We start from the raw sequence: 22,424 nt of genomic DNA on the forward strand, positions 1-22,424 counted from the left end.
TGGTAAAATGGAACATAGACCAGGAATCCTCCTGTACACTGAAAGCTACTGATATGCAAATCAGGGCACTAGCAAAGAAACATTTCTTTGAACCAAAAACCAGCTTCAACTTCTGAAGTCCAGCATTGAACCTGATAAACTTGAAGCTGTGTGTTCACCAGGTCAGAGTTGGAGGCAGCAGGCAGGGTAAAAACAGGGAGTTGGGAACATGGCTCTGTCACTGCCTAGCCAGGGCTCACCACTTGGATACTTCTTTGTCTAGTAACTAGTAATATAAAAGGCCAGAATTAACTTAGACAATCTCAGTGGATTTTTTTAAAAGAAGAATGATTCTGTTATCTACATTGGAAGGGTAGACAGGCATTTTAGCATACTGTTCAAAATTTTTCTCATGAAAGGTTAAATACTTGTTAGAAAGTTATAAAGAAGGCTGAGCATGGTGGCTTATGCCAGTAATCCCAGCACTTTGGGAGGCCAAGGTGGATGGATAACCTGAGGTCAGGAGTTTGAGACCAGCCTGGCCAACATGGTGAAACCTCATCTCTACAAAAAATACAAAAATTAGCCGGATGTGGTGGCAGGCTCCTGTAATTTCAGCTACTTGGGAGGCTGAGGCAGGAGAATTGCTTGAACCTGAGAGGTGGAGGTGGCGGTGAGCTGAGATCACGCCACTGCACTCCAGCCTGGGCAACAGAGTAAGATTCCATCTTAAACAAACAGACAAAAAGAAAGTTATAAAGAAAAGCATAACTTCAAAAAAAGAAAATAGAGACCTCTGATATGAATATTAAATGTTAAAGGAAAAAAACTAACTGCCATCTAACAAATATGAAAGGAAGGGAAAAAAATAGGTTTCCTGGGTGGCGGGTAGGGTGAGGGGAGGATTATAATCCAAAACACTTTTAAGAACTGATTCATACTATTTTTTTCTTGCTAAATCTTAAAATTGCAATTTTTATTTCCAAAAGAAAAAAATGTATCTTATATTTTAAAATGCCAGAGTTGGATGAGATTTTGAAGGTTTCTAATCTAATCTTGAACCTTGGCCCCTTTAAGGATCTCAGCAGTCACCTCAAATAAGCATGTATTCATGTTTGAATGGGTGAATAGTACATACGCACAGATTCTTGATGTTTCATACTTCCTCATAAAGCAGTAACTGGCACTGTTATACATGGTATGAAAAACCAGCCTAGCTTATGCAGACACTGTATTTTTTTATTTTTTATTTTTTTTGAGATGGAGTTTCACTCTTGTTGCCCAGGCTGGAGTGCAATGGCAAAATCTTAGCTCACTGCAGCCTGCACCTCCCATATTTAAGTGAGTCTCCTGCCCCAGCCTCCCGAGTAACTGGGATTACAGGCATGCACCACCATGCCTGGCTGATTTTGTGTTTTTAGTAGAGACAGGGTTTCACCATGTTGATCAGGCTGGTCTCAAACTCCTAACCTCAGGTGATCCACCCACCTCAGCCTCCCAAAGTTCTGGGATTACAGGCGTGAGCCATTGTGCCTGGCCCACTAAAGGTATGTTTAATAGTATATTTTTAAGTACTGTTTTACATGGTTTGTTTGACAAACCAGTGCTCCACACAAACCCAGACCATTGCCAATGAATCTGAAAATATTTCTTGAAAACATTGATGTTTGCTGTGAGTTGATTAAAATAGTATTCAATTGAGACATTGATTGAGAAATTTTCTCTTTCTTGGTAGGATGTGTGTTTTATGAATGAAATGCAATAACTCCATTCCAAATATAATGACCCAGGCACTTGAACATTTAGAACTTTTAAATATCTGAGGCAGAAAGTAAAATTTGAAATATACTGGAAAGAAAGCAGATTTTCATATTGTTTAACATCTGCATACTTATTGCTACTTTGATCCAGCAAGAATTTAAGGTGGGAATTTTACTTTTGAACCAGACCTTTGTATAGTCATGTCAAGTAGAATAATTTATTATAGTAAACTGTAAAATGGGAATAAACAAAGGAAATTTAATTCATTTTCCCTTTATGTACTTAGGAATCAGTATAAAGTATGTTTTACACTAAATTAGACTGTTGATGGAAACAGCTGATTTGTTGAGGTGGATAGAACATAAAGGTCATTGTCTTGATCACAATTATACAGATAATTTTTTGAAGTCAGAATCCTCAAAGTAGTTCATTCAGCAGCAGGAGAAGCAAAATAGCAAGAAAGTTGAGAAAAGGTTTCAGTGTATAATGTGGCCCAAGTGAAATATATAAGTTATATTTGTAATCTCTTGTTTTTCATCCTTCTTACTTTTTTTTTTTTGTGGGTTTTTGTTTTCAAGAACTGAAAAGCACCTCTTTTCTTTCTTTTTTTGAGACAGAGACTTGCTTTGTCACCCAGACTGGAATGTTATGGTATGATAGTAGCCCACTGCAGCCGTGAACTCCTGGACTCAAGCAATCCACTCACCTTAGCCTCTTGAGTAGCTGGGACTACAGACATGCATGCACCACCACACACGGCTAATTTAAAAAAGGAGAGATGGGATCTTGCTATGTTGTCCAGGCTGGTTTTGAACTCCTAACCTCAAGGAGTCCTACCACCTTGGCCTCCCAAAGTGCTGGGATTACAGGCACCCAGGCTGGAGTGCGGTGGCACGATCACGGTTCACTGCTGCCTTGACTTCCCAAGGCTCGAGGGGTCCTCCCACTTTAGCCTCCCAAGTAGCTGGGATGACAGGCATGTGCCACCATGCCTAGTTAATTTTTTGTATTTTTTGTAGAAATGGGGTTTTGTCATGTTGCCGAGGCTGATCTTGAACTCCTGAACTCAACTGATCTGCCCACCTCTGCCTCCCAGAGTGGTGGGATTATAGGTATGAGCAACTACGCCTGGCCTTAGCAGTGGCACTCTTTACCTCACTGACTATCTGGGTTGATTTGGCCAATGCATCCTGTTGGACATGCTGTTCTTCCTTCACAGCTTAATAGGTATACTGTTGCATGCCCCTTAAAGACACAGCTTTATAAAATAGAGAAGGCTCATTCTTTAATTAAGGTTACGTAAGAAGCTCTAGAACTTTGGTAGTCCTGTTAATGCTACCCCCTCTTCTCAAAGGGTATTTTATTGTTGCATTCTGAAACAATGAATATGCTATTTGGTAATTCATCTATTAATCAGAAGAACTAAGGTCTTAGTCATTGTTTCAAATAAAGCTTATTTCATGTTGTTACTGTCTCCTTTCCAGCCATACTTCCCTGCCCAAACATGGATGCCAGAATTGGAGTTTGTGTTCTTGGGATTTCTGGGTTTATTCCCATGTTTCCTTATAAGCCAGTATTCCAAAACCGATAGCCCTTTATGTACATAGGTTTCCACAGAAGTTCTGTGCACTCCAAGCTCAACTGTATGTTGCCCAGCGTGCTAAGATGCTATCTTAGCTGTTGCTGATCTGTTTTTAATGTTTTGCAACATTGATTTAGTACATATATAAACAAATATTAGAATTACAAGATATAATTGTGATCTTTAGTGTGGGGATCAGCAAATGTTTTCTGTAAAGAACAGCACAATAAATATTTTAGGCTGTAGGTCATATGTTCTCTGCTGCAACTATTCAGCTTTGCTATTGTAGCATGACAGCAGCCTTAAATGAATAGGTATAGCTGTTTTAATAAAACTTTGTCTATGAAAACAAGGCAATGGGCCAGATCTGGCCTAAGGGCTATAGTTTGCCAATCTCTGTTGTAGATTGTTTTCTTTATTTGATAGATGGAAGAACTTCATTTTAGAGAGCTAAAGTAGTTTTGTTAATGCCACATGCCATTAGGGAGTCAGGACTAGAATCCAAGTCTCCTGATATTCAGGTGTAGAGCTGGTTCTTCATATTTATTGTTAGGCTTTTTATGTGGAATAGATAAAATATTAACTTCCTTTTGTATTGTTCTGGAGTAAGGGCAATTGTTATAAGTATAAATTAAATCATCCACTAAAGCTTTGTTAATTCTACTTTGTTGCCAACCGTCTAACTACAATGTTACAGACTAAAGAAAGTGATTCCTGAACTTTGCTCATTCCATTATACTACACAGTTCTTTAGAATGTTCATGTTAATTCAGTAGATTGTTTTTTATTCTTAGATGCTCCCAATACACACACATCCAGCAGGAATGTGTTCTTATTTTCACCAAAAGTTAGAATGCTCACTATTAATAGTAGCTAATTGAAAACTACCTGAATGCTTGCCAACAGTAGACTGAACAGGCCAGGCATGGTGGCTCATGCCTGTAATCCCAGCACTGTGGGAGGCCAAGGTGGGTAGATCACTTGAGGTCAGGAGTTGGAGACCAGCCTGGCCAACATGGGGAAACCCTATCTCTGCTGAAAAAAAAAAAAAAAAGAAATACAAAAATTAGCCGGGTATGGTGGTGCATGCCTGTAGTCCCAGCTACGCAGGAGACTGAGACAGGAGAATCACTTGAACCCAGGTGATGGAGGTTGCAGTGAGCCAAGATGGCTCCATTATACTCCAGCCTGGATGACAGAGCAAGACTCCATCTCAAACAAAAAAAAAAAAAAAAAAAAAAAACAGTAGAATGGACAATAAATTGGGATGTAATGACACAATGATATACTACATAGCAGTGAAGATTAATGTTCTACAATGATACACGAAAATATACTGAGCAAGATAAGCCAGGTGGAATAGCAGACAGACTATCCAGGTAGAAGTTAGGCTACCTTGGTGGTAGGTGATACTAAAAGAGATGCAAAGAGGGGTGTCTGGGGTGTAGTTATATTCTCTTTCATGACCTCCATAGTGTTTGGGTATTTTCAATTTGGAAAATTAATTCAGCTGTGTACATGTGCACATGTATATATCCACATGTATCTATTCATATGTGTGGTTTTCTGCCAGGATTTTATATGTAAATAAAAGTTATACTATTGTCAGTAATGTTACCTGCCATTGGAACATCTTTCATTTGCTAACATGGTGCTAAGCTCACTGCCGTAGTGGATCATAGACCGGGAGATCTGAAATGAGCAAACTGGCTTCCAGACTACCTTCCCCAGTCACTCAGCAGTCTAGACTAAGCCAGGACTAGAGCCCACAGCTCGTTGGTTCCCTAACCTCTACTGCTGGCCATGCAAAAACACTCCACTTTTTTGTTTTTTGATGAGGTGACATTTGAAAAATGAAATAGCAGAAAGCAGAAGCATATACACCAGAATCTTCCCAACAATATTGCCACAGGTTCTGTTCCTCTGTCCATCAGTCTTCCTGGGACCACACCTTGAGAGGCGGTGCTGGAAATGAACACGTATTTCTCTCTCCCTCCCTGACACTAATTTACTTAAACAGAATCTCCTACTGTGCTTTTGTCTGATATCAAAGGCCACTTTAATACCAGAAGTGAAGATGTTTATGATTATTTTAAGAAATTAGAGCTTATTTTGAGAGAAGAGTTGAAATTCCAGAAAATCTTTCTTTTTTTTCTTGGCTGACATAGGAAATGTGTTTTTGTTGTTGTTGTTTTTAATTGAGATAGTGTCTCACTCTTGCCCAGGATGGAATGCAGTGGCATCTCAGCTCACTGCAGCCTCTGCCTCTGGGGCACAAGTGATCCTCCTACCTCAGCCTCCCGAGTAGCTGCTACCACAGGCTCACGCCAGCTAATTTTTTGCATCCAGCTAATTTTTTGCATTTTTGGTGAAGATAGGGTTTTGCCATCTGGTCTTGAACTCCTGAGCTCAAGTGATCTGCCTGCCTGAGCCTCCCAAAACCTGGCATTACAGGCGTAAGCGACCACACCCAGCTGGAAATGTGTTCTAATCCTGAGTATTAGCCATTTGTGCAATCTTTTTTTTTTTCTCTTTAAGTGTAGTGAAACCATTTCCCAGAGAGCTCTCTGAGGTCCCTTCCTCCTCTAAGATTCTCTGAATCTTCCCTGAATTTGCCTGAGGTTGAACAGGATGGAGGCAGCAGGTGGTAGCAGTGGTAAAAGATGATAAACTTAAAGAGAGTAAGTTTCAACTTTGTAAATAAAGCCCAATACAAATAAAGATGATGATCTGGACAAAAGGTCGGGTTATATTTGGAAACTCTAAATCTTTCACAGTCATTCTTTATCAAACATCCATTTAACAAAAATGTATTGAGTATGTGTCAGATGCTGTGCTCTGTGTTTCTCCCCTTTCTTTGGGGTTTAACTTCCATTTGACAGAGCCCTTGTGGTAATAGCAAATGTTATTTAAAGTACTGTGATTGCATGAGGTCGTGTAGTAGTCCATAGTAGGCAGAACCCTGGTCCTCCTGCACAGTGAGTATTTGCTGACTCATCTGTATGTCCTTTTCCTGGTTCCTGTTTAGGTCCCCAAGCAAGAACTATTCTTATGCAATCAAGTTTACCACAGGCTCAGCTGGCTTCAATATGGTAAGGAATGAAAAGTTCTTTGATTTGGATAAAGTGGAAACTTACTTAGATTGGTGTGTGCTCATGGGTTTTTAGATTAATACCATTTTTTTATGGGGGAATATGTAGAATTTGCCTAATTTTCAATGAGTTGTAATGATTACCTCTTTCATAATACTATTTCCTCTCTCGATTTTGAAAAATACAAAAGCAGATTAATACAACAAATTCTGAAGAAGTGATAGTACAGCTTAACAATTCTCTCTTAACAATTGCCTCTCCCTTCTTTCTTTGATAATCTTAAGCCAAATCTTCTGCAAATATATCAGCTTGTATCTTCCAAAGAGAAGGATTTTCTCTTTTTTAAATTTTTTTATTTATGTATGTATTTTTGAGATGGAGTCCTGCTTTTTCACCGATGCTGGAGTGCAGTGGCACCATCTCAGCTCACTGCAACCTCCACCTCCGAGGTTCAAGCTATTCTCCTGCCTCAGCCTCCTTAGTAGCTGGGATTACATGCATGCACCACCACGCCTGACTAAATTTTGTATTTTCGGTAGAGATGGGGTTTCGCCATGTTGGCCAGGGTGGTCTTGAACTCCTGACCTCCACCTGCCTCAGCCTCCCAAAGTGCTGGGATTATAGGTGTGAGCCGCCATGCCCGACTGGTTTTCTTTTTAGCATAGCCATAATACCAATAGCTCACCTAAATTATTTAGTAGTCATCCTTATCATTAAATTAATCAGGTAATGTTCAGATTTCTTAGGTTGCCTCAAAATGTTTTTATAGTTTATTTGTTTATATCAGGACTGAAATAAAGCCTACACTTTGCAATATTTGATCGTTCCATTTTTTATGTCTCCTTTAATCTATAAATTTCCCCTTGTTCTCCCGCTTCTTTTCCCAAGTCCCCCATGCGACCTCCCCCCAAGAAAACTTTCATTAAAAACAAACCAGATCATTCGTCCTGTAGTTTCTTAATGGCTTAACTTTTGAAGATTACATTGCTGTGGGATTATCTGATTTGTTTCCGTATTCCTGTAAATTTGTAATTAGATCTAGAGCAAAGTTTCTCAATCCCAGCACCATTGACATTTTGGGCCCGATAAATCTTTGTTGTGGGGGGATGTCCTGTAGCATCTCCGGCCACAGCTCACTAGATGCTAGATGCCAGTAGCATGAGCTCTGCACCCAGCATGACAATCAGAAATGTCTCCAGACTTTGACAGATGTCCCTTGGGGTACAAAATCATCCCTGGTTGAGAACTGCGGATCAGATTTGATTTGTTTTTGTTTTTGTTTTGTTTTTGACAAGACCGTACCAGAGAGGTCTCTGTGTACTTTCTGAAAGGGGCACATAATGTCTCTATTGTGTAATGATTTTGAATAGCTATCGATGAGCATTGCCTCTGTCCTACAGGCTTCCTTACATTTAAATGTTAACTACAATGGTTTCTTAAGAAGTGTGCCTCTTATAGCTATGTGTTGGTGATTGCCCCTGGAAAATAAACCTTGTCTATAATGCTCACTGCAAAGTTTGTCATTTTTTTGCAGGACACATTGATATGGTTGTTTCACAAATGATCAAGCTCTAATGCAGCTCCCTTTTGTATGAAAGAGCTTGCCTTTGGTGGCAGACTAGACCAATTAATAAACATCTTGTATCTCTGACACATCCAGACCTCTTTAAATCTTGGTATTGAACAGTATTCTAGTGCCCTCTGAAATATAAACTTGAGATCTAACATTAATGGAGGTTGATTGACAATTTATTAGGTTCTTCTCATGATACCAGATTATATTGAAGTGTTTATTTTAAATTTCTCATTTATAACTTGCCTCCTTTGAGAAAAACACTTGAGGCTTCTCCTGTTATAATGTTATATTCTGCCTCTACACACTTAAAAATGTTTTTTTTTGTTGTTTGTTTGTTTGTTTTTTGAGACAGAGTCTCACTCTGTCACCAGGCTGGAGTGCAGTGGCATGATCTTGGCTCACTGCACCTCTGCCTCCCAGGTTCAAGCCATTCTCCTGCCTCAGCCTCCTGAGTAGCTGCGACTACAGGTGTGCACCACCACACCCAGCTAATTTTTGTATTTTTAGTAGAGATGGTGTTGGCCAGGATGGTCTTGATCTCTTGACCTCATGACCCTCCTGCCTCAGCTTCCCAAAGTGCTAGGTTTACAATTAAAGGCTTATAATCATAATTTAGGCAAGTGTGGTGAAGAACAAGTAAGAATTTCAGCCACCTTCTATCTGGTTTACCTAGGACTGGCTAACAGTGGGACACATCCAGGAGCAGAGAATAAGGAAAAGTGGGCAGGGGTTTCATTTTATTTCATTTGCATTTCTTTTCTTTTTAAAAATGGGTGTCTGGCATCTGGAAAGGGCAAAACTAGAGGAATGAAAAAGAGATCAGCAGTTGCCAGGGGCTGGGCACAAAGGAGGGAATTGCTACAAAGAGATGTGGACTTTTAGGCAGAGTGGACACTGTTTGTGTATGTTGTGGTTCGTGTTTGTCAGAACTCTCAGAATTATACCCTAGAGAGTGTGTATGCTACTTTATGGAAATTATAACAATAAAAAAAGTTCATAGCACCTAAAGAAATTTCAGAATTAAGAAGGTTTCTTAATTGTTGGAATTGGCAAAGCCAATTTCCCATTGGATTTGTTTTGTGGACATTTTAGGGAACGGATGTGTTGTCATGTATCTTCTTTTGATTGTCTAGAAATTGTTAATTAAAATCACATTCTTGGACTTGCTAGGAAAATGTTTACCGTAATTAGCTACTTGGGCAAGTTCGTTATGAAGAATGATGGAAATTGAATCCTGAGATTGAGGAAGAGGAAACACTTTGACTCTGTGGCTGGAGTTCATAAAGATCCACCCTGTAGGCCTAGATAAACGGGTGACCAGCTACGCCCAGTGGGCTGAATCTGGCCTTCATCTGTTTTAGTGAAGGAAGCTTTTATTGTACAAACAGCCATGCCCATTCATTTATATGTTGTCTATGGCTGCTTTCCTGCCAAAATGACAGAATTCAGTATGATAAAGATTGTATGTCTTATAAACCATAAAATATTTACTGACCCTTTCCTGCTAGTTTGTCATTTCCTGGTCTAGAGCAGAGCATTTAACAACATATAGAACTGGGTGTGGTGGCTCATGCCTATAATCCCAGCGACTTGGCAGGTTCACTTGAGGCCAGGAGATAAAGACCAGCCTGGGCAACACAGTGAGACCCCATCTCTACAAAATATTTAAAAATTAGCTAGGCATGGTGGCACACCCCTTGTGATCCCACTATTTGGGATGCTGAGGCAGGAGGACCAGAGTTTGAGGCTGCAGTGAACTATGATTAATGTTAGCCTGGGTAACAGAGTGAGAACTCATCTCTTAAAAAAGTTACATGGAATATGAGTGTGTTGTATTTTAAAAGGACTTGCAAAGGTTGAGAAAGAGTATCATTATAGTCATAGCATTTGTTGAATGAGGTACACTGTTCCAACTACGTGTAATTTTATCTTTGCAACAGTATGAAATAGGTACTATTTTGATAAACTGAGGGACAGAGAGACTCAGTTGGCCTGTGGTCAGAATAAGTAAACAGAACTTTTAAATCACTCATGAATAGTAAAAAGCATGAATTTTCATGAAAGCGAATTACAATGAACTTTTTGTTGAATAGGAATCTTTCTGACATTGATCAAGATGGAAAACTTACAGCAGAAGAATTTATCCTGGCTATGCACCTCATTGATGTAGCTATGTCTGGCCAACCACTGCCACCCGTCCTGCCTCCAGAATACATTCCACCTTCCTTTAGGTAAGAAACATTGGCTCTAATAAGAAATTGTGTGCAGAGTATATGAATTCCAGACTTGGCTTGACTATGTATCTTATCTGATTTTCATCCCTGACAAGGAAACTAAATATCTGTGAATTCTAGAGACTCTTATCTAGGTCTGTGTTAATCTTGGGCCCATCCTGTTCTTCATAGTACTTGTAGTATATTAGCGAAACAGTGAAATAAAACATCAATTTTGTACCAGCCTGTATCATCAATTCTTACCAGAAATTTTTGCAACAGATGCCAGCAGTGAAAGAGAAACAGCATGAGCCTATGCATAGAGAATAAACCAAGGAGATCGCACCTGTGAATCCTACACATTTAAGTAGTAACAAAAGCTGCTAGCAATGTAGAAATTATAATCAGGAAGGCAATTAAAGAAAATTATCCTGGACTGAAACAGCCTCAGTAAAGATGTCAAGAGTGTCTCCTGAGGTCCAGTATTATGACTGGCATCCACACTTACATCCATGCATGCACCCACGTACTGTCCAGGACAGTTCTGTCTCCTGACTTTGAACGTAAAAACTGAATATGAGATCTTACAAGTATGAAGAAGAATGAAAAACACAAAGATTAGGATTTCTGTCCTGAGTCCTCAAACTGCAGGAAAGATTGGGGCAAAATCCCCTTTATTTTTAATTTTTTTGAGGTGGAGTTTTGCTCTTGTTGCCCAGGCTGGAGTGCACTGGTGCAATATCTGCTCACCACAACCTCCACCTCCTGGGTTCAAGCAATTCTCCTGCCTCAGCCTCCTGAGTAGCTGGGATTACAAGCATGTGCCACCACGCCCGGCTAATTTTGTATTTTTAGTAGAGACGGGGTTTCTCTGCGTTGGTCAGGCTGGTCTCGAACTCCAGACCTCAGGTAACCTGCCCGCCTTGGCCTCCCAAAGTGCTTGGATTATAGGCGTGAGCCACTACACCTGGCCAAAATTCCCTTTAGATGAAGACAAACAGAACCATTACTGTCAGCATACACGTGGTTCAGGAACAAGCTGAGGAAACTGTGACTGTGTAGGAAGCAACAGGTAGGTGAGGCATTTTACCTATGAAATCCCACAACTGCAGCATTAGAAGTCGATAATAAATGCAGAAAAAGGATTGGGAGACTGTTTAAACACAGCAAAGTTAAAAGTTTAAAGTGAAAGAAATTAGTAAACGAAGTGATTTGTTTTATGAACTATAAAGTACAGACATTGCATGTGTTTCTTAAGGGATGAAATGGAGAGACTGGAAAGGGAAGAGAGGTGCTCCCAGTGAGCTGAGCTGCTGAAGTTCCCTTGGAGGAACTTAAGGTCACTTGAGAGGGCAGTGGAAATAGCAGCTCCCACTTAGTGCTCACCCTGTCCCAGGCTTTGTTCTTACCACTTTATGAGTATTAACTACTTTTATCCTTTGGAATTATCCCAGTTTTGGTGGTGATTCTTAAACAAGCTTGGCACTCAGAGTCTGATGACATTCAAATATTCTTGAAAAAGCTCTTTGTAAATAGAGAAGACAAAATCTTTATCTTTTCCATACTATAAATGAAGTTTGCTCCATGGTATGGTAAAATCTTTAAAAATTCTTCTTTATAGTTTGTCCAGCTCCACCCAGACAAAGAAAAATGTGAATCCATTTATCTTTTTCTTTTTCCCCACAATTGCAGAAGAGTTCGATCTGGCAGTGGTATATCTGTCATAAGCTCAACATCTGTAGATCAGAGGCTACCAGAGGAACCAGTTTTAGAAGATGAACAGCAACAATTAGAAAAGAAATTACCTGGTAAGGCAGCCTTTACATTGAGTTAAATCATTTAGATTAAACTAAATTAGAAATTTCCTATCTCTAAGACAAAGATATAGGTAAACATAAATTTAGCTTTTGACATTTTTACCTTGTTCCTTAACTGACCTTAGTCAGAGACATTGTTAATTAAGCTTTTGGATGTGGGTCTGGATAGAGAAGTAAGAAAATTATGCACTCTGCTAATGCACTGTTGTTCTAACTTTTAACTTGAAATCTGATTGCAAACTGCTAAACGAAAATTATGTAAATCATATCCATAGAATGTACAGCATCAAAAATTGATGAGTATTAAGGTGATTACTTAATACCACCAGTGCAGAAATAGAAAGTGAAATCACCTACTGTTATTTTCTCGTGTTGTTATAAGAGAATTGGAAACTCCTTAATCACAGGAACCTATTTTAAATTTAATGTGAACCTATTTTATTTATTTTATTTTTTTGAGATGGAGTCTCACTTTGTCGAGAGTGCGGTGGTGCAGTCTAGCTAACTTGGTCCTCTGTCTCCCATGTTCAAGTGATTCTCCTGACTCAGCCTGTGGAGTTGTTGAGATTACAGGAATGTGTCACCATGCCTGGCTAATTTTTGTATTTCTGGCAGAGACAGAGTTTCATCATGTTGGCCAAGCTGGTCTCAAACTCCTGACCTCAAGAGATCCACCCATCTTGGCCTCCCAAAGTGCTGGGATTACAGGCGAGAGTCATTGCACTTGGCCTGAACGTATTTTAAATAGTCCTCATTTACAATGATAAATCCAGCATACTATTAAAATATTCTAAGGTGGCTATGAATTATTAATGAGATTATAAAGATAACTAAGAAGCAAATGAAATTTATTATGGAGTGCTTTCATGACTTTGTCAGTGTCGTTTTGCTGCATTTAAGATGATCAGCAGTTAATTGGTCTGGTAAGAACACTTGTCCCAGTTTATTGTCTAAACTAAATTACCCTTCTGTTCAATGATGAAATACTCATTGCACGTATTCTATGTGCAAGGCTGCGTGTTGAGCAAAGACTACATGTTAATAATACATGGTTCATACTCTCTAGAAACATTAAAACATATAAGAGGATTGAAGACACCCATATAAGCAATCACTTAAGCAGCACTTGAGTGGGATGAATTCCTGGAGAGTGTTACAGATGCACAACAGACCTCACTTATGGTTGGTTGGTGTAGAGTGGGAAAGACATGAGGAATTAAATGTCTGTGGAAGAGGTCACAGTTGAGTTGAGACTTGAAGATGAGTAGGTTCACCACAAGTAGAAGTGAGGAATATTTCAGGTTTTTATAACAATGAGAATGAAGTCTCAATGGCAGATAGGACAGGAATGCTTGGAATGCAGAATTTTCTTTTTCTGTTTTTAGTAGACATTTAAAATTTTGAACAGGAAGCAACATTATCAGAGATTTCATTTGTGCATTCATTCTTTCAATAGCCGTTTATTATATGCCTCCTACGTACTAGGAATATCGCCAGATACTGGAATTAAAAAGATGTATAGAGACTTGGAGAGTTTTTAAAATTGAGATGAAATTTACATAATACAAAATGTACAGTTCAGTGGCTGTCGTAGTCTGCTTGGACTGCCATAACAAAATAACATAGACTAGTGGCTTAAACAGTGGGAATTTATCTCTTAACATTCTGGAGGCTGGAAGTCCAAGATCAAGGTATACAGATTTGGTTCCTGGTGAGGGCCCTCTTCCTACATGCAGACAGCAGCTTTCACTTCTTTTGCTTACATGGCTTTTCCTTGGAGAGACAGATCTCTTTCTCTCCTTTCTCTCTCTCTGTCTCTCTCTCTCTCTCTCTCTCTCTCTCTCTCTTCCCCCATCTCTGACCCCATCTTTTTATAAGGATATTAATTCATCATAAGGGCCCCCACCCTTACTACTAATCTTAACTCTACAAAGGCTCTATCTCCAAATATCACATTAGGGTAATTAGGGCTTCAGTATATGAATTTTGGTCGGGGGGACACAAACATTCAGTTCCTAACAATGGCATTTCGTGAACTCACAGTGTCTTGCAGCCACAACCTCTATCTTTTTCCAAGATACTTTCCTCACCCCAAAATAAAACTCCATATCCATCGCTCCCCATCCTTCCGTTCCCTCCAGCACCTGGCAACCACCAATCTGCTTTCTGGGATTTACCTATTGTGGATATTTCATACAAATGGAAGCATATATGACCTTTTATGTCCGACTTATTTCACTTAGCACAATATTTTTGAGATTCATCCACCTTGCAGCATGTATCATTACATCATCCCTTTCTGTGGTGGGACTTTGAATTTTTTTCTTTTGGAATGGAGTCTGCTCTTGTGGAGTGCAGTGGTATGATCTCAGCTCACCACAATGTCTGCCTCCTGGGTTCAAGCAATTCTCCTGCCTTGGTCTCCCAAGTAGCTGGGATTACAGGTGCCTGCCACCATGCCCGGCGAGTTTTTTTGTATTTTTAGTAGAGACGGGGTTTCACCATGTTGGCCAGGCTGGTATCAAACTCCAGACCTCAAGTGATTTGCTCGACTTGGCCTCCCAAAGTACTGGGATTACAGGTGTGAGCCACTGCACCTGGCCTGGAGTTTGAATTTTAAGATATCAGAGTAGAGGATATCGCCTCCTCTGAAATCACCAAAGGTATAAGAGCAAGGAAACCAAAACATACTTGCGCTCTTTGATGTCTAATCACTGACTACACAGTACGTGAAGAAAGTCTGTCAAAAGCAGTGAAGTCCAAACAGGAATGTGGGAAGAAGCCAAAGAAGGATGCTCACAGCTACAGGTCTCAAGGCAGAGGGAGAAGCGATGGTTCCTAGACATGTCCCAAGGCCTGGCATCCTGCACAGGCCAGCAATGAATGCTCCTGTGGCTGGGATTGGTACCAAGGAGGATTGCGTGAGGCCAACATGGAAATGAAATAGACACTGCTGAGGATAGTAATGATGGGATTATAGAAAATGAAGGAATAAAATGGACATAAACAAAATATTAGAAAAAAAATGATAGAACTGAGTATTCTAAATTTATAATTGATGTGTCAAAGAAGGAAACTGAATAATGAGTTAGAAAAAATTGTTGACTGACTGTGATCTCCATAAGAATCAGGGCATAGCTTGTTCTTCAGTGTGAAAAGCGGAATGCTCACTTTTTGCTCTGCTTTGAGAAATCTTGTTAGATTAGAGGACTCATCAGCACAGTTATAAGGCAATGAGAAGAAGGGAGAGAGTCAGAGACTCATGGTCCAAAAGAGTGGGGATTAATTGCTAGGGCAAGCTCATGGGAAGAAGGGAAAGGATGGAGTAACAGGGAAAGAAAGGAGTCTGGGTGGTGATATAGAACTGCTAGAGAAGGATCTTTTAGAAACAGTGTTTGGTGTGGAGGAGAGAGTATATAAGCAGAGAGATTGTGCAAAGGGCATTTTCTTTGTGCTCATTATCAAGGGCGCAGAAGCTTAGACAGTTCTGGGCCTGGGTTTGTACTACAGGTTTCAAATACACTAGTGAGTTTTCCTTTGAAAAGAGTGTGTTGAAGATCATGAGTTTTCATAGTTGCTGTGTTCCTTGTCTGAAGTAACGTTTGAAGATAAGAAGCGGGAGAACTTTGAACGTGGCAACCTGGAACTGGAGAAACGAAGGCAAGCTCTCCTGGAGCAGCAGCGCAAAGAGCAGGAGCGCCTGGCTCAGCTGGAGCGGGCGGAGCAGGAGAGGAAAGAACGTGAGCGCCAGGAGCAAGAGCGCAAAAGACAACTGGAGCTGGAGAAGCAACTGGAAAAGCAGCGGGAGCTAGAACGGCAGAGAGAGGAGGAGAGGAGGAAGGAAATTGAGAGGCGAGAGGTAAGCAGGCCAGAGTGGAGCCACCCCAAGTTAGTGTGTGATCACCCCCTTTCAGAATATCCAAGTGATCTGTTCATGCAATCTTTGTCTTTCTTTTTATAATTCAGTGGTTTTAGTATATTCCCAAAGTTATGCAACCACTGTCCTAGTTTAATTCCAGAACATTTTCATCACCCTAGCTCCTACCCATTAAGCAGCTACTGGCCATTTCTTTCTCCCTCCAACTCCTGTCTATCATTAATTTACTTTCTATCTTTCTAGATTTACCTCTTCAGGACATTTTTTTATAAAAGGAATCATCAATACATGGCCTTTTGCTTCTGACTTTCACTTAACATTATGTTTTCAAAGTTCATCTACATTGTAAAATGAATCAGTCCTTTATTCCTGTTTATGGCTGAGTAATATTTCATTATATGGATATACCATTTAATTCACGTGTTTTAATTCCTCGGTTGATGGTCGTTGTGGCTATTACAAACAATGCTGTTATGAACATTAATGTACAAGTTTTTGATGATACAGTTTTGTAACAAATCACTGATAACGGTGTTTTTCCGGACTGTTTTTTCTGTATAAATATATATTAAAATATAAATATTTTTATGATGGAGAGTGTAAGGATTGTGTGTATACATATATTTATTTTTTGAGACAGAGTCTTGTGCTTTTGCCCAGGCTGGAGTGCAGTGACGCAATATCAGCTCACTGCAACCTCCACCTCCCGGATTCAAGTGATTCTCCTGCCTCAGCCTCCCAAGTAGCTGGGATTACAGGCACTCGCCACCACACCCGGCTAATTTTTTTTTTTTGTATTTTTAGTAGAGATGGGGTTTCACCATGTGTTGACCAGGCTGGGCTCCTGACCTTGTGATCTGCCCACCTTGGCCTTCCAAAGTCCTGAATTACAGGCATGAGCCACATGCCCAGCCAGGTTGTATAATTTTTTAAACACCACTGTAATTGTGTCATGCCAATTACATTGTTCTGCAACCTTCTTTTTAAACTCTTTCAAAAATATTTCTGGGACATCCTATATTCTATGGAAGTCTTCATAAATTTAGCCGCATACCTGGAAAGGGGCTAAGCCAATCTTATCTCTCTTTCCAGTTTTAGTATGTTACTGCAGAAGCAACACATGGTTCTCTCATGTGAATGAAATATAAAAATGAGGAATTTTTCGTTATTAAAGAATAGCCTGAGTGCCATGCCTCAAGCCTGTAATCCCAGCACTTTGGGAGAATGAGGAAAGATCACTTGAGGCCAGGAGTTGGAAGCCAGTGCATTCTAGCCTGGGTAACGGAGCAAGACCCTGTCTCAAAAGAAAGAAAACTTTTAGCCATAACTCCCTTTTGTTCCGACAGATATTAACAAAATTTTAATTTTCAGAATGGACAAGCAAAGATAGGCAAACTTTTCTTTGACGTACAAAAAAAAGATTCTAGAGTATTTATTCAAAATTATTAATAGACATTTACCAGGTGTACATTGCCAGGTGTAGTTGGAAGACCCATGAGTCAGAGGCAATTCTGATAGACTGTCAGGTGCTCTGATATGTACTCTATCTAACAGTCCTCAGAGCCGGTGCTGGAGAGAGCTAAAGCTTTTGTGGTAAAAAGGAAATGAATGATTAGGAAGTGGGGAGTCACAGACTTTTAAAATGAATTAAATAATAATTTCTCCTTTGGTGGAATAAAATCAAGTTTTGTTTGTTTTTGTTCAGGTGTGTTTTAGTTTGATTTCACTAGGTGAAATTTTCCTTCTCGATGTGTCAGTAAATAAGTAGAACTTCTAGTTAGCACATCAAGCATTCTTGAAGACATAAAGAATGGAATTCTAATGGAAAAATGATTCTGTCAGTTCTCTTCTTATGCAAATATAATAGCTAGTTCTATATATTCCCTTTATTTCCATAGAAAGAATACTGCATTTTTATAAATTATTTTTGGCTTTGTAATGTGATTTCTTACAATGTTTAACATTTCATCCCTAAAAGGAAAGACTTACTAGATGCCGCTTTTCTGAAGAGACATTGTGTAATGTAAGAACTGAAACATTAATAATTTGTCTCTTTGTAAATGTCACAGGCTGCAAAACGGGAACTTGAAAGGCAACGACAACTTGAGTGGGAACGGAATCGAAGGCAAGAACTACTAAATCAAAGAAACAAAGAACAAGAGGACATAGTTGTACTGAAAGCAAAGAAAAAGACTTTGGAATTTGAACTAGAAGCTCTAGTGAGTGAAGTTTGGTTATACTTTGGAAATATACTAAGATGGAACCATTAAAAACAGTAATAATTTTTATTATCTTTCATTTGTTAAAAGAACGATAAAAAGCATCAACTAGAAGGGAAACTTCAAGATATCAGATGTCGATTGTCTACCCAGAGGCAAGAAATTGAGAGCACAAACAAATCTAGAGAGTTGAGAATTGCCGAAATCACCCATCTACAGCAACAACTGCAGGTGAAGAAATACGCCTCTTTTTAAAAGCTATTAAACTGGCATACTTTTCTCTAATTCATTTCATTTATTTATTCAGTAAACATTAAGCAACTATCTTGTACTAGGCACTGGGAAGCAAATATGAGGTAGACAGGGTCCTTGTGTGAAGCGTAGCCTGTCAAAGAGACAAACTCAGCGAAGGTTTACTGAGCACTGCTGCGGACCAGGTGCTCTTGCAGCTTCTGAGGCTATAGCAGTGAACAGCAGGGACAGATACTCTGCCTTCTGGGAGCTTACCCTCTGTTTGCAGGAGGAACAGAGACTAACAAGATAAAGCGTGTACTGTATTAGAAGATGAAAAGTGCTACAGAGAGTGAGTAGAGAAGGGAATAGAGAGTCCTGGGGATAGAAAAGGTTGTGATTTTAACTAAGGTAGTCAAGACAGATCTTTCTGGATAGTGACATTTGAGCAGAGACTTGAAATTAATGATAGGCTAAGCCATGTGGGTATCTGGCAGAGCAAGATCTAGGCAGGGAAATAGGAGTGCCAAAGTCCTGAGGCCATAGCAGGACTCTTGAGATGCCAGGATACTACTTACTAGAGCAGGCTGGAGCTGGATCACACAGAACCTGTAGTCCACCAACAGGACTTTGGCTTTACTGTGATAATTACAGTAAATAAGTACACTTACGTATTTTAGGGGGTCAACTGAGAGCTATATGTATAGTAAATAGTTGGAGACACACAGAGTACTATTAGTAGTTCTGTCTAAATTTCAAAGCCTATCCAAAGTTGTTATAATATCACTTGGTTTGGTATCAAGTGCTGAACTATAGGGGCATCAAATTCATGTAAATATTGTCTTCAGATTATCATATTTGTTTGTGACCTTTTCACGTCAGGCTTTTTTTTCTCAGCATGATGTTTTTGAGATGTATCCGTGTTTTTGAGTGAATGACTCCTTTGTTTCTTTTCATCACTGAATAGTATTTCCTTATATGTCCATTCACCTATTGGTTGATATTCAGGTTTTTTCCAGTGTGGAACTTTTATGAATAAAACTGCAGTGAGCATTTATGTACAAGTCTTTATGTGGAAATGGTTTATTTCTCTTGGGTAAACTTTTAGGAGCGGAACTACTGTGTCTTATAAGTGTATACTTAACCCCATAAGGAACTGTCAAGCTGGGTGCAGTGGCTCACACCTGTAATCCTCATACTTTGAGAGGCCAAGGTAGGAGAATCACGTGAGTGCATAAGTTTGAGATTAGCCTGGGCAACATAGTGAGACTCTATTTCTACAAAAAAAAAAATTAAAAATTAGCTGGCATGGGGGCATTCACCTGTAATACCAGCTACTCAGGCATCTGAGGCAGGAGAACCACTTGAGCCTAGGAGATCAAGGCTGCAGTGAGCTATGATTGAGCCACTGACAACCTGGGCCACAGAACAAGACCCTGTCCAAAAAAAAAAAGGGAGGGAGGGGGAGACAGAGAGAGAAGAGAAAAAAAGAGAAAAATGAAAAGAAAGAATGCTGTCAAACTGTTTGCAAAGAGTTTATACCATTTTACATTTTGATTATTAATTTGTATTTTCCTGAAGGCTAATGATGTTGGGCATTATCTTACATGTTTATTGACAAGTATCTTTTACTGTATACATATCTTTGTTGAAGTGTCTGAATAAATCTTTTGCCCATTTTTTATTGGGCTGTTTGTCTAATTATTTACTTGTATAAGTTCTTTTATATTCTTAACAAGTCATTTGTCAGGTACATATTTTGCAAATATTTTCTCCCAATCTGTGGCTTACGTTTAATTTTTGTAATGGTATTTTTAAAAGGGCAGAAGTTTTAAATTTTGAAAAACTCAGTTTACCATTTTTTTCTTTCGGTGTTTATGCTTTTTATGTTCTATGAGAAATCTTTGACTACCCCATGATTGCAAATATTTTATTTTCTTCCAGAAGTTTTTACTTTTTTTATTTAAAAAATAAGTTTTATAAGTTTTTATAAATTTTGTCTTTTAAGTTTCATAGTTATATCTTATGTTTAGGTCTATGAGCCATTTCAAGTTGATTTTTGCATGTAGTATAAGGTAATGGTTGAGGTTTTTTTTTTTTTACATACTGTTACTCAGTTGTTCTAGCACCATTTATTAAAAACACTGGCATTTCTCCCATTGAGTTACCTTGGTAGCTTGTTGAAAATCAGTTGAATATATTTGTAATGGTCTATTCTGGACTCTGTTCTGTTCTTTTGAGCTATCTGTCCTTTACCAGTCTCTCACCCTGTTGATACCTAATGGCTGAATTCAAGTGGTATGAATTCTCTGTTACTCTTCTTTTTCAGAATTGTTTTCAGTTAGTTATTCTAGGTCTTTAACATCTCCATATAAGTTTTAGAATCAGCTTATCAGTTTTTACGAAAATGCTTGGAATTTTGTTGGAATTCCATTGAATTTATAAATCAATTTGGGAAGATCTGACATCTTAGCAATAGTAAATCTATGGCATAAATCTCTATTTAGGTTGTTATAAATTTCTCTCAAAAATGTGTTTTGTTTTTTTTTTTTTGAGACAGAGTTTCGCTCTTGTTACCCAGGCTGGAGTGCAATGGCGCGATCTCGACTCACCGCAACCTCCGCCTCCTGGGTTCGGGCAATTCTCCTGCCTCAACCTCCTGAGTAGCTGGGATTACAGGCACGCGCCACCATGCCCAGCTAATGTTTTTTGTATTTTTAGTAGAGACGGGGTTTCACTATGTTGACCAGGATGGTCTCGATCTCTTGACCTCGTGATCCACCCACCTCAGCCTCCCAAAGTGCTGGGATTACAGGCTTGAGCCACCATGCCCGGCCTCAGCAATGTTTTGTGTCCAACTTTTATAGATACTTTGTGAAGTTTATCCCTAAGTATTTTGTGGCTTTTGATGCTATTATATATTATTGCATATTTTTGTTTTAGTTTTTAGTTGTTTGGTGCCAGTAAATGGAAATAGAATTTATTGTTGTATATTGACCTTATATCTGTGATAGCTTAACTTTCCTAATGTGTCTTTGTTGACCAGAACCTCCCATACTGTATTTTTTTTACGTACTGATACTCAGTTTCTCTAGCACCATTTATTAGAAACACTGGCCTTTCTCCCATTGAGTTACCTTGGTAGTTTGTTGAAAATCAGCTGAACATATTTATTCAGTTATCAGTTGAACTTCTCTCAAGTGGGGAGAGCCTCTTTCCGCCTCTGAAGGAAAGCCATGTCACCATTGAGTATGGTTTTAACCAGGGTTCTTGTAAACACCTTTTATCAGGTTGATGGACTTCCCTTTTTGCTGAGGGTTTTTATGATGAATGCGTATTGAATTAGATCATATGTTTTTTCCTGCACCTATTGTGATAAGTATGTGTTTTTTCTTTCTTATTTTGTTTATACAATGATTTACATGGATTACAATTTGAATGTCAAATCAGCCTTCCATTCTTGGGATAAACTACACTTGGTCATGCTATACTACCCTTTATTAAAATATTTTACTACATTCCATTTCCTATTATGTTATTAAGGATCTTTTTATTTGAATTCAATAGAGATAATGGTTTTTTGTTTTCTTGTAATATCCTTGTTTAGTTTTGATATCAGGGTAATGCTGACTTCAGAAAATGGTTGGAAAGTATTCCTTCCTCCTCTGTTTTCTAAAAATGTTTGTGTTGAATTAGCATTTCTTCTTCTTCTTCTTTTTTTTTTAAAAGACGGGGTTTCATCATGTTGGTCAGGCTGGTCTTGAACTCCCAACCTCAGGTGATCCGCCCGCCTTGGCCTCCAAAGTGCTTGGATTACAGGCGTGAGCCACCGTGCCCGGCCTGAATTTGCATTTCTTCTTAAATTTTGGTGGCATTCACCAGTGAAGCCTTTTGGGCCTGTAGCTTTCTTTGTGGTAAGACTTAATTATAAAATTTATTCAGTAGTCTAGATGTTGCTGTGAAGAAAAAAGAAAAAAAAATTATTCAGTAGGTGTAGGACTATTCTGATTTTCTTCTTCTCTTTGAATCGTTGTTTTGTTTTGTTTTGTTTTGTTTTGTTTTGTTTTGTTTTGTTTT

General features: G+C 39.0%; 1 protein-coding gene across 8 annotated transcripts in view; it reads left to right on the forward strand.

Annotated features, from left to right (window-relative positions):
• Positions 1–22,424, forward strand: part of ITSN1 (intersectin 1) — a 243,004-nt gene that overhangs the window by 100,081 nt on the left and 120,499 nt on the right. For all 8 annotated transcript variants that reach the window (XM_017526161.2, XM_017526162.2, XM_017526163.2 and 5 more), the window contains exons 9-14: positions 6,351–6,414; positions 10,084–10,221; positions 11,896–12,011; positions 15,617–15,879; positions 17,967–18,116; positions 18,207–18,347. In XM_017526161.2, the coding sequence (XP_017381650.1) occupies positions 6,351–6,414; positions 10,084–10,221; positions 11,896–12,011; positions 15,617–15,879; positions 17,967–18,116; positions 18,207–18,347 (872 nt within the window). The remainder of the gene's footprint in view (positions 1–6,350; positions 6,415–10,083; positions 10,222–11,895; positions 12,012–15,616; positions 15,880–17,966; positions 18,117–18,206; positions 18,348–22,424) is intronic.

This window comes from Cebus imitator, unplaced genomic scaffold (assembly GCF_001604975.1).
Source record: "Cebus imitator isolate Cc_AM_T3 unplaced genomic scaffold, Cebus_imitator-1.0 Scaffold41, whole genome shotgun sequence".
NCBI lineage: Eukaryota > Metazoa > Chordata > Mammalia > Primates > Cebidae > Cebus > Cebus imitator.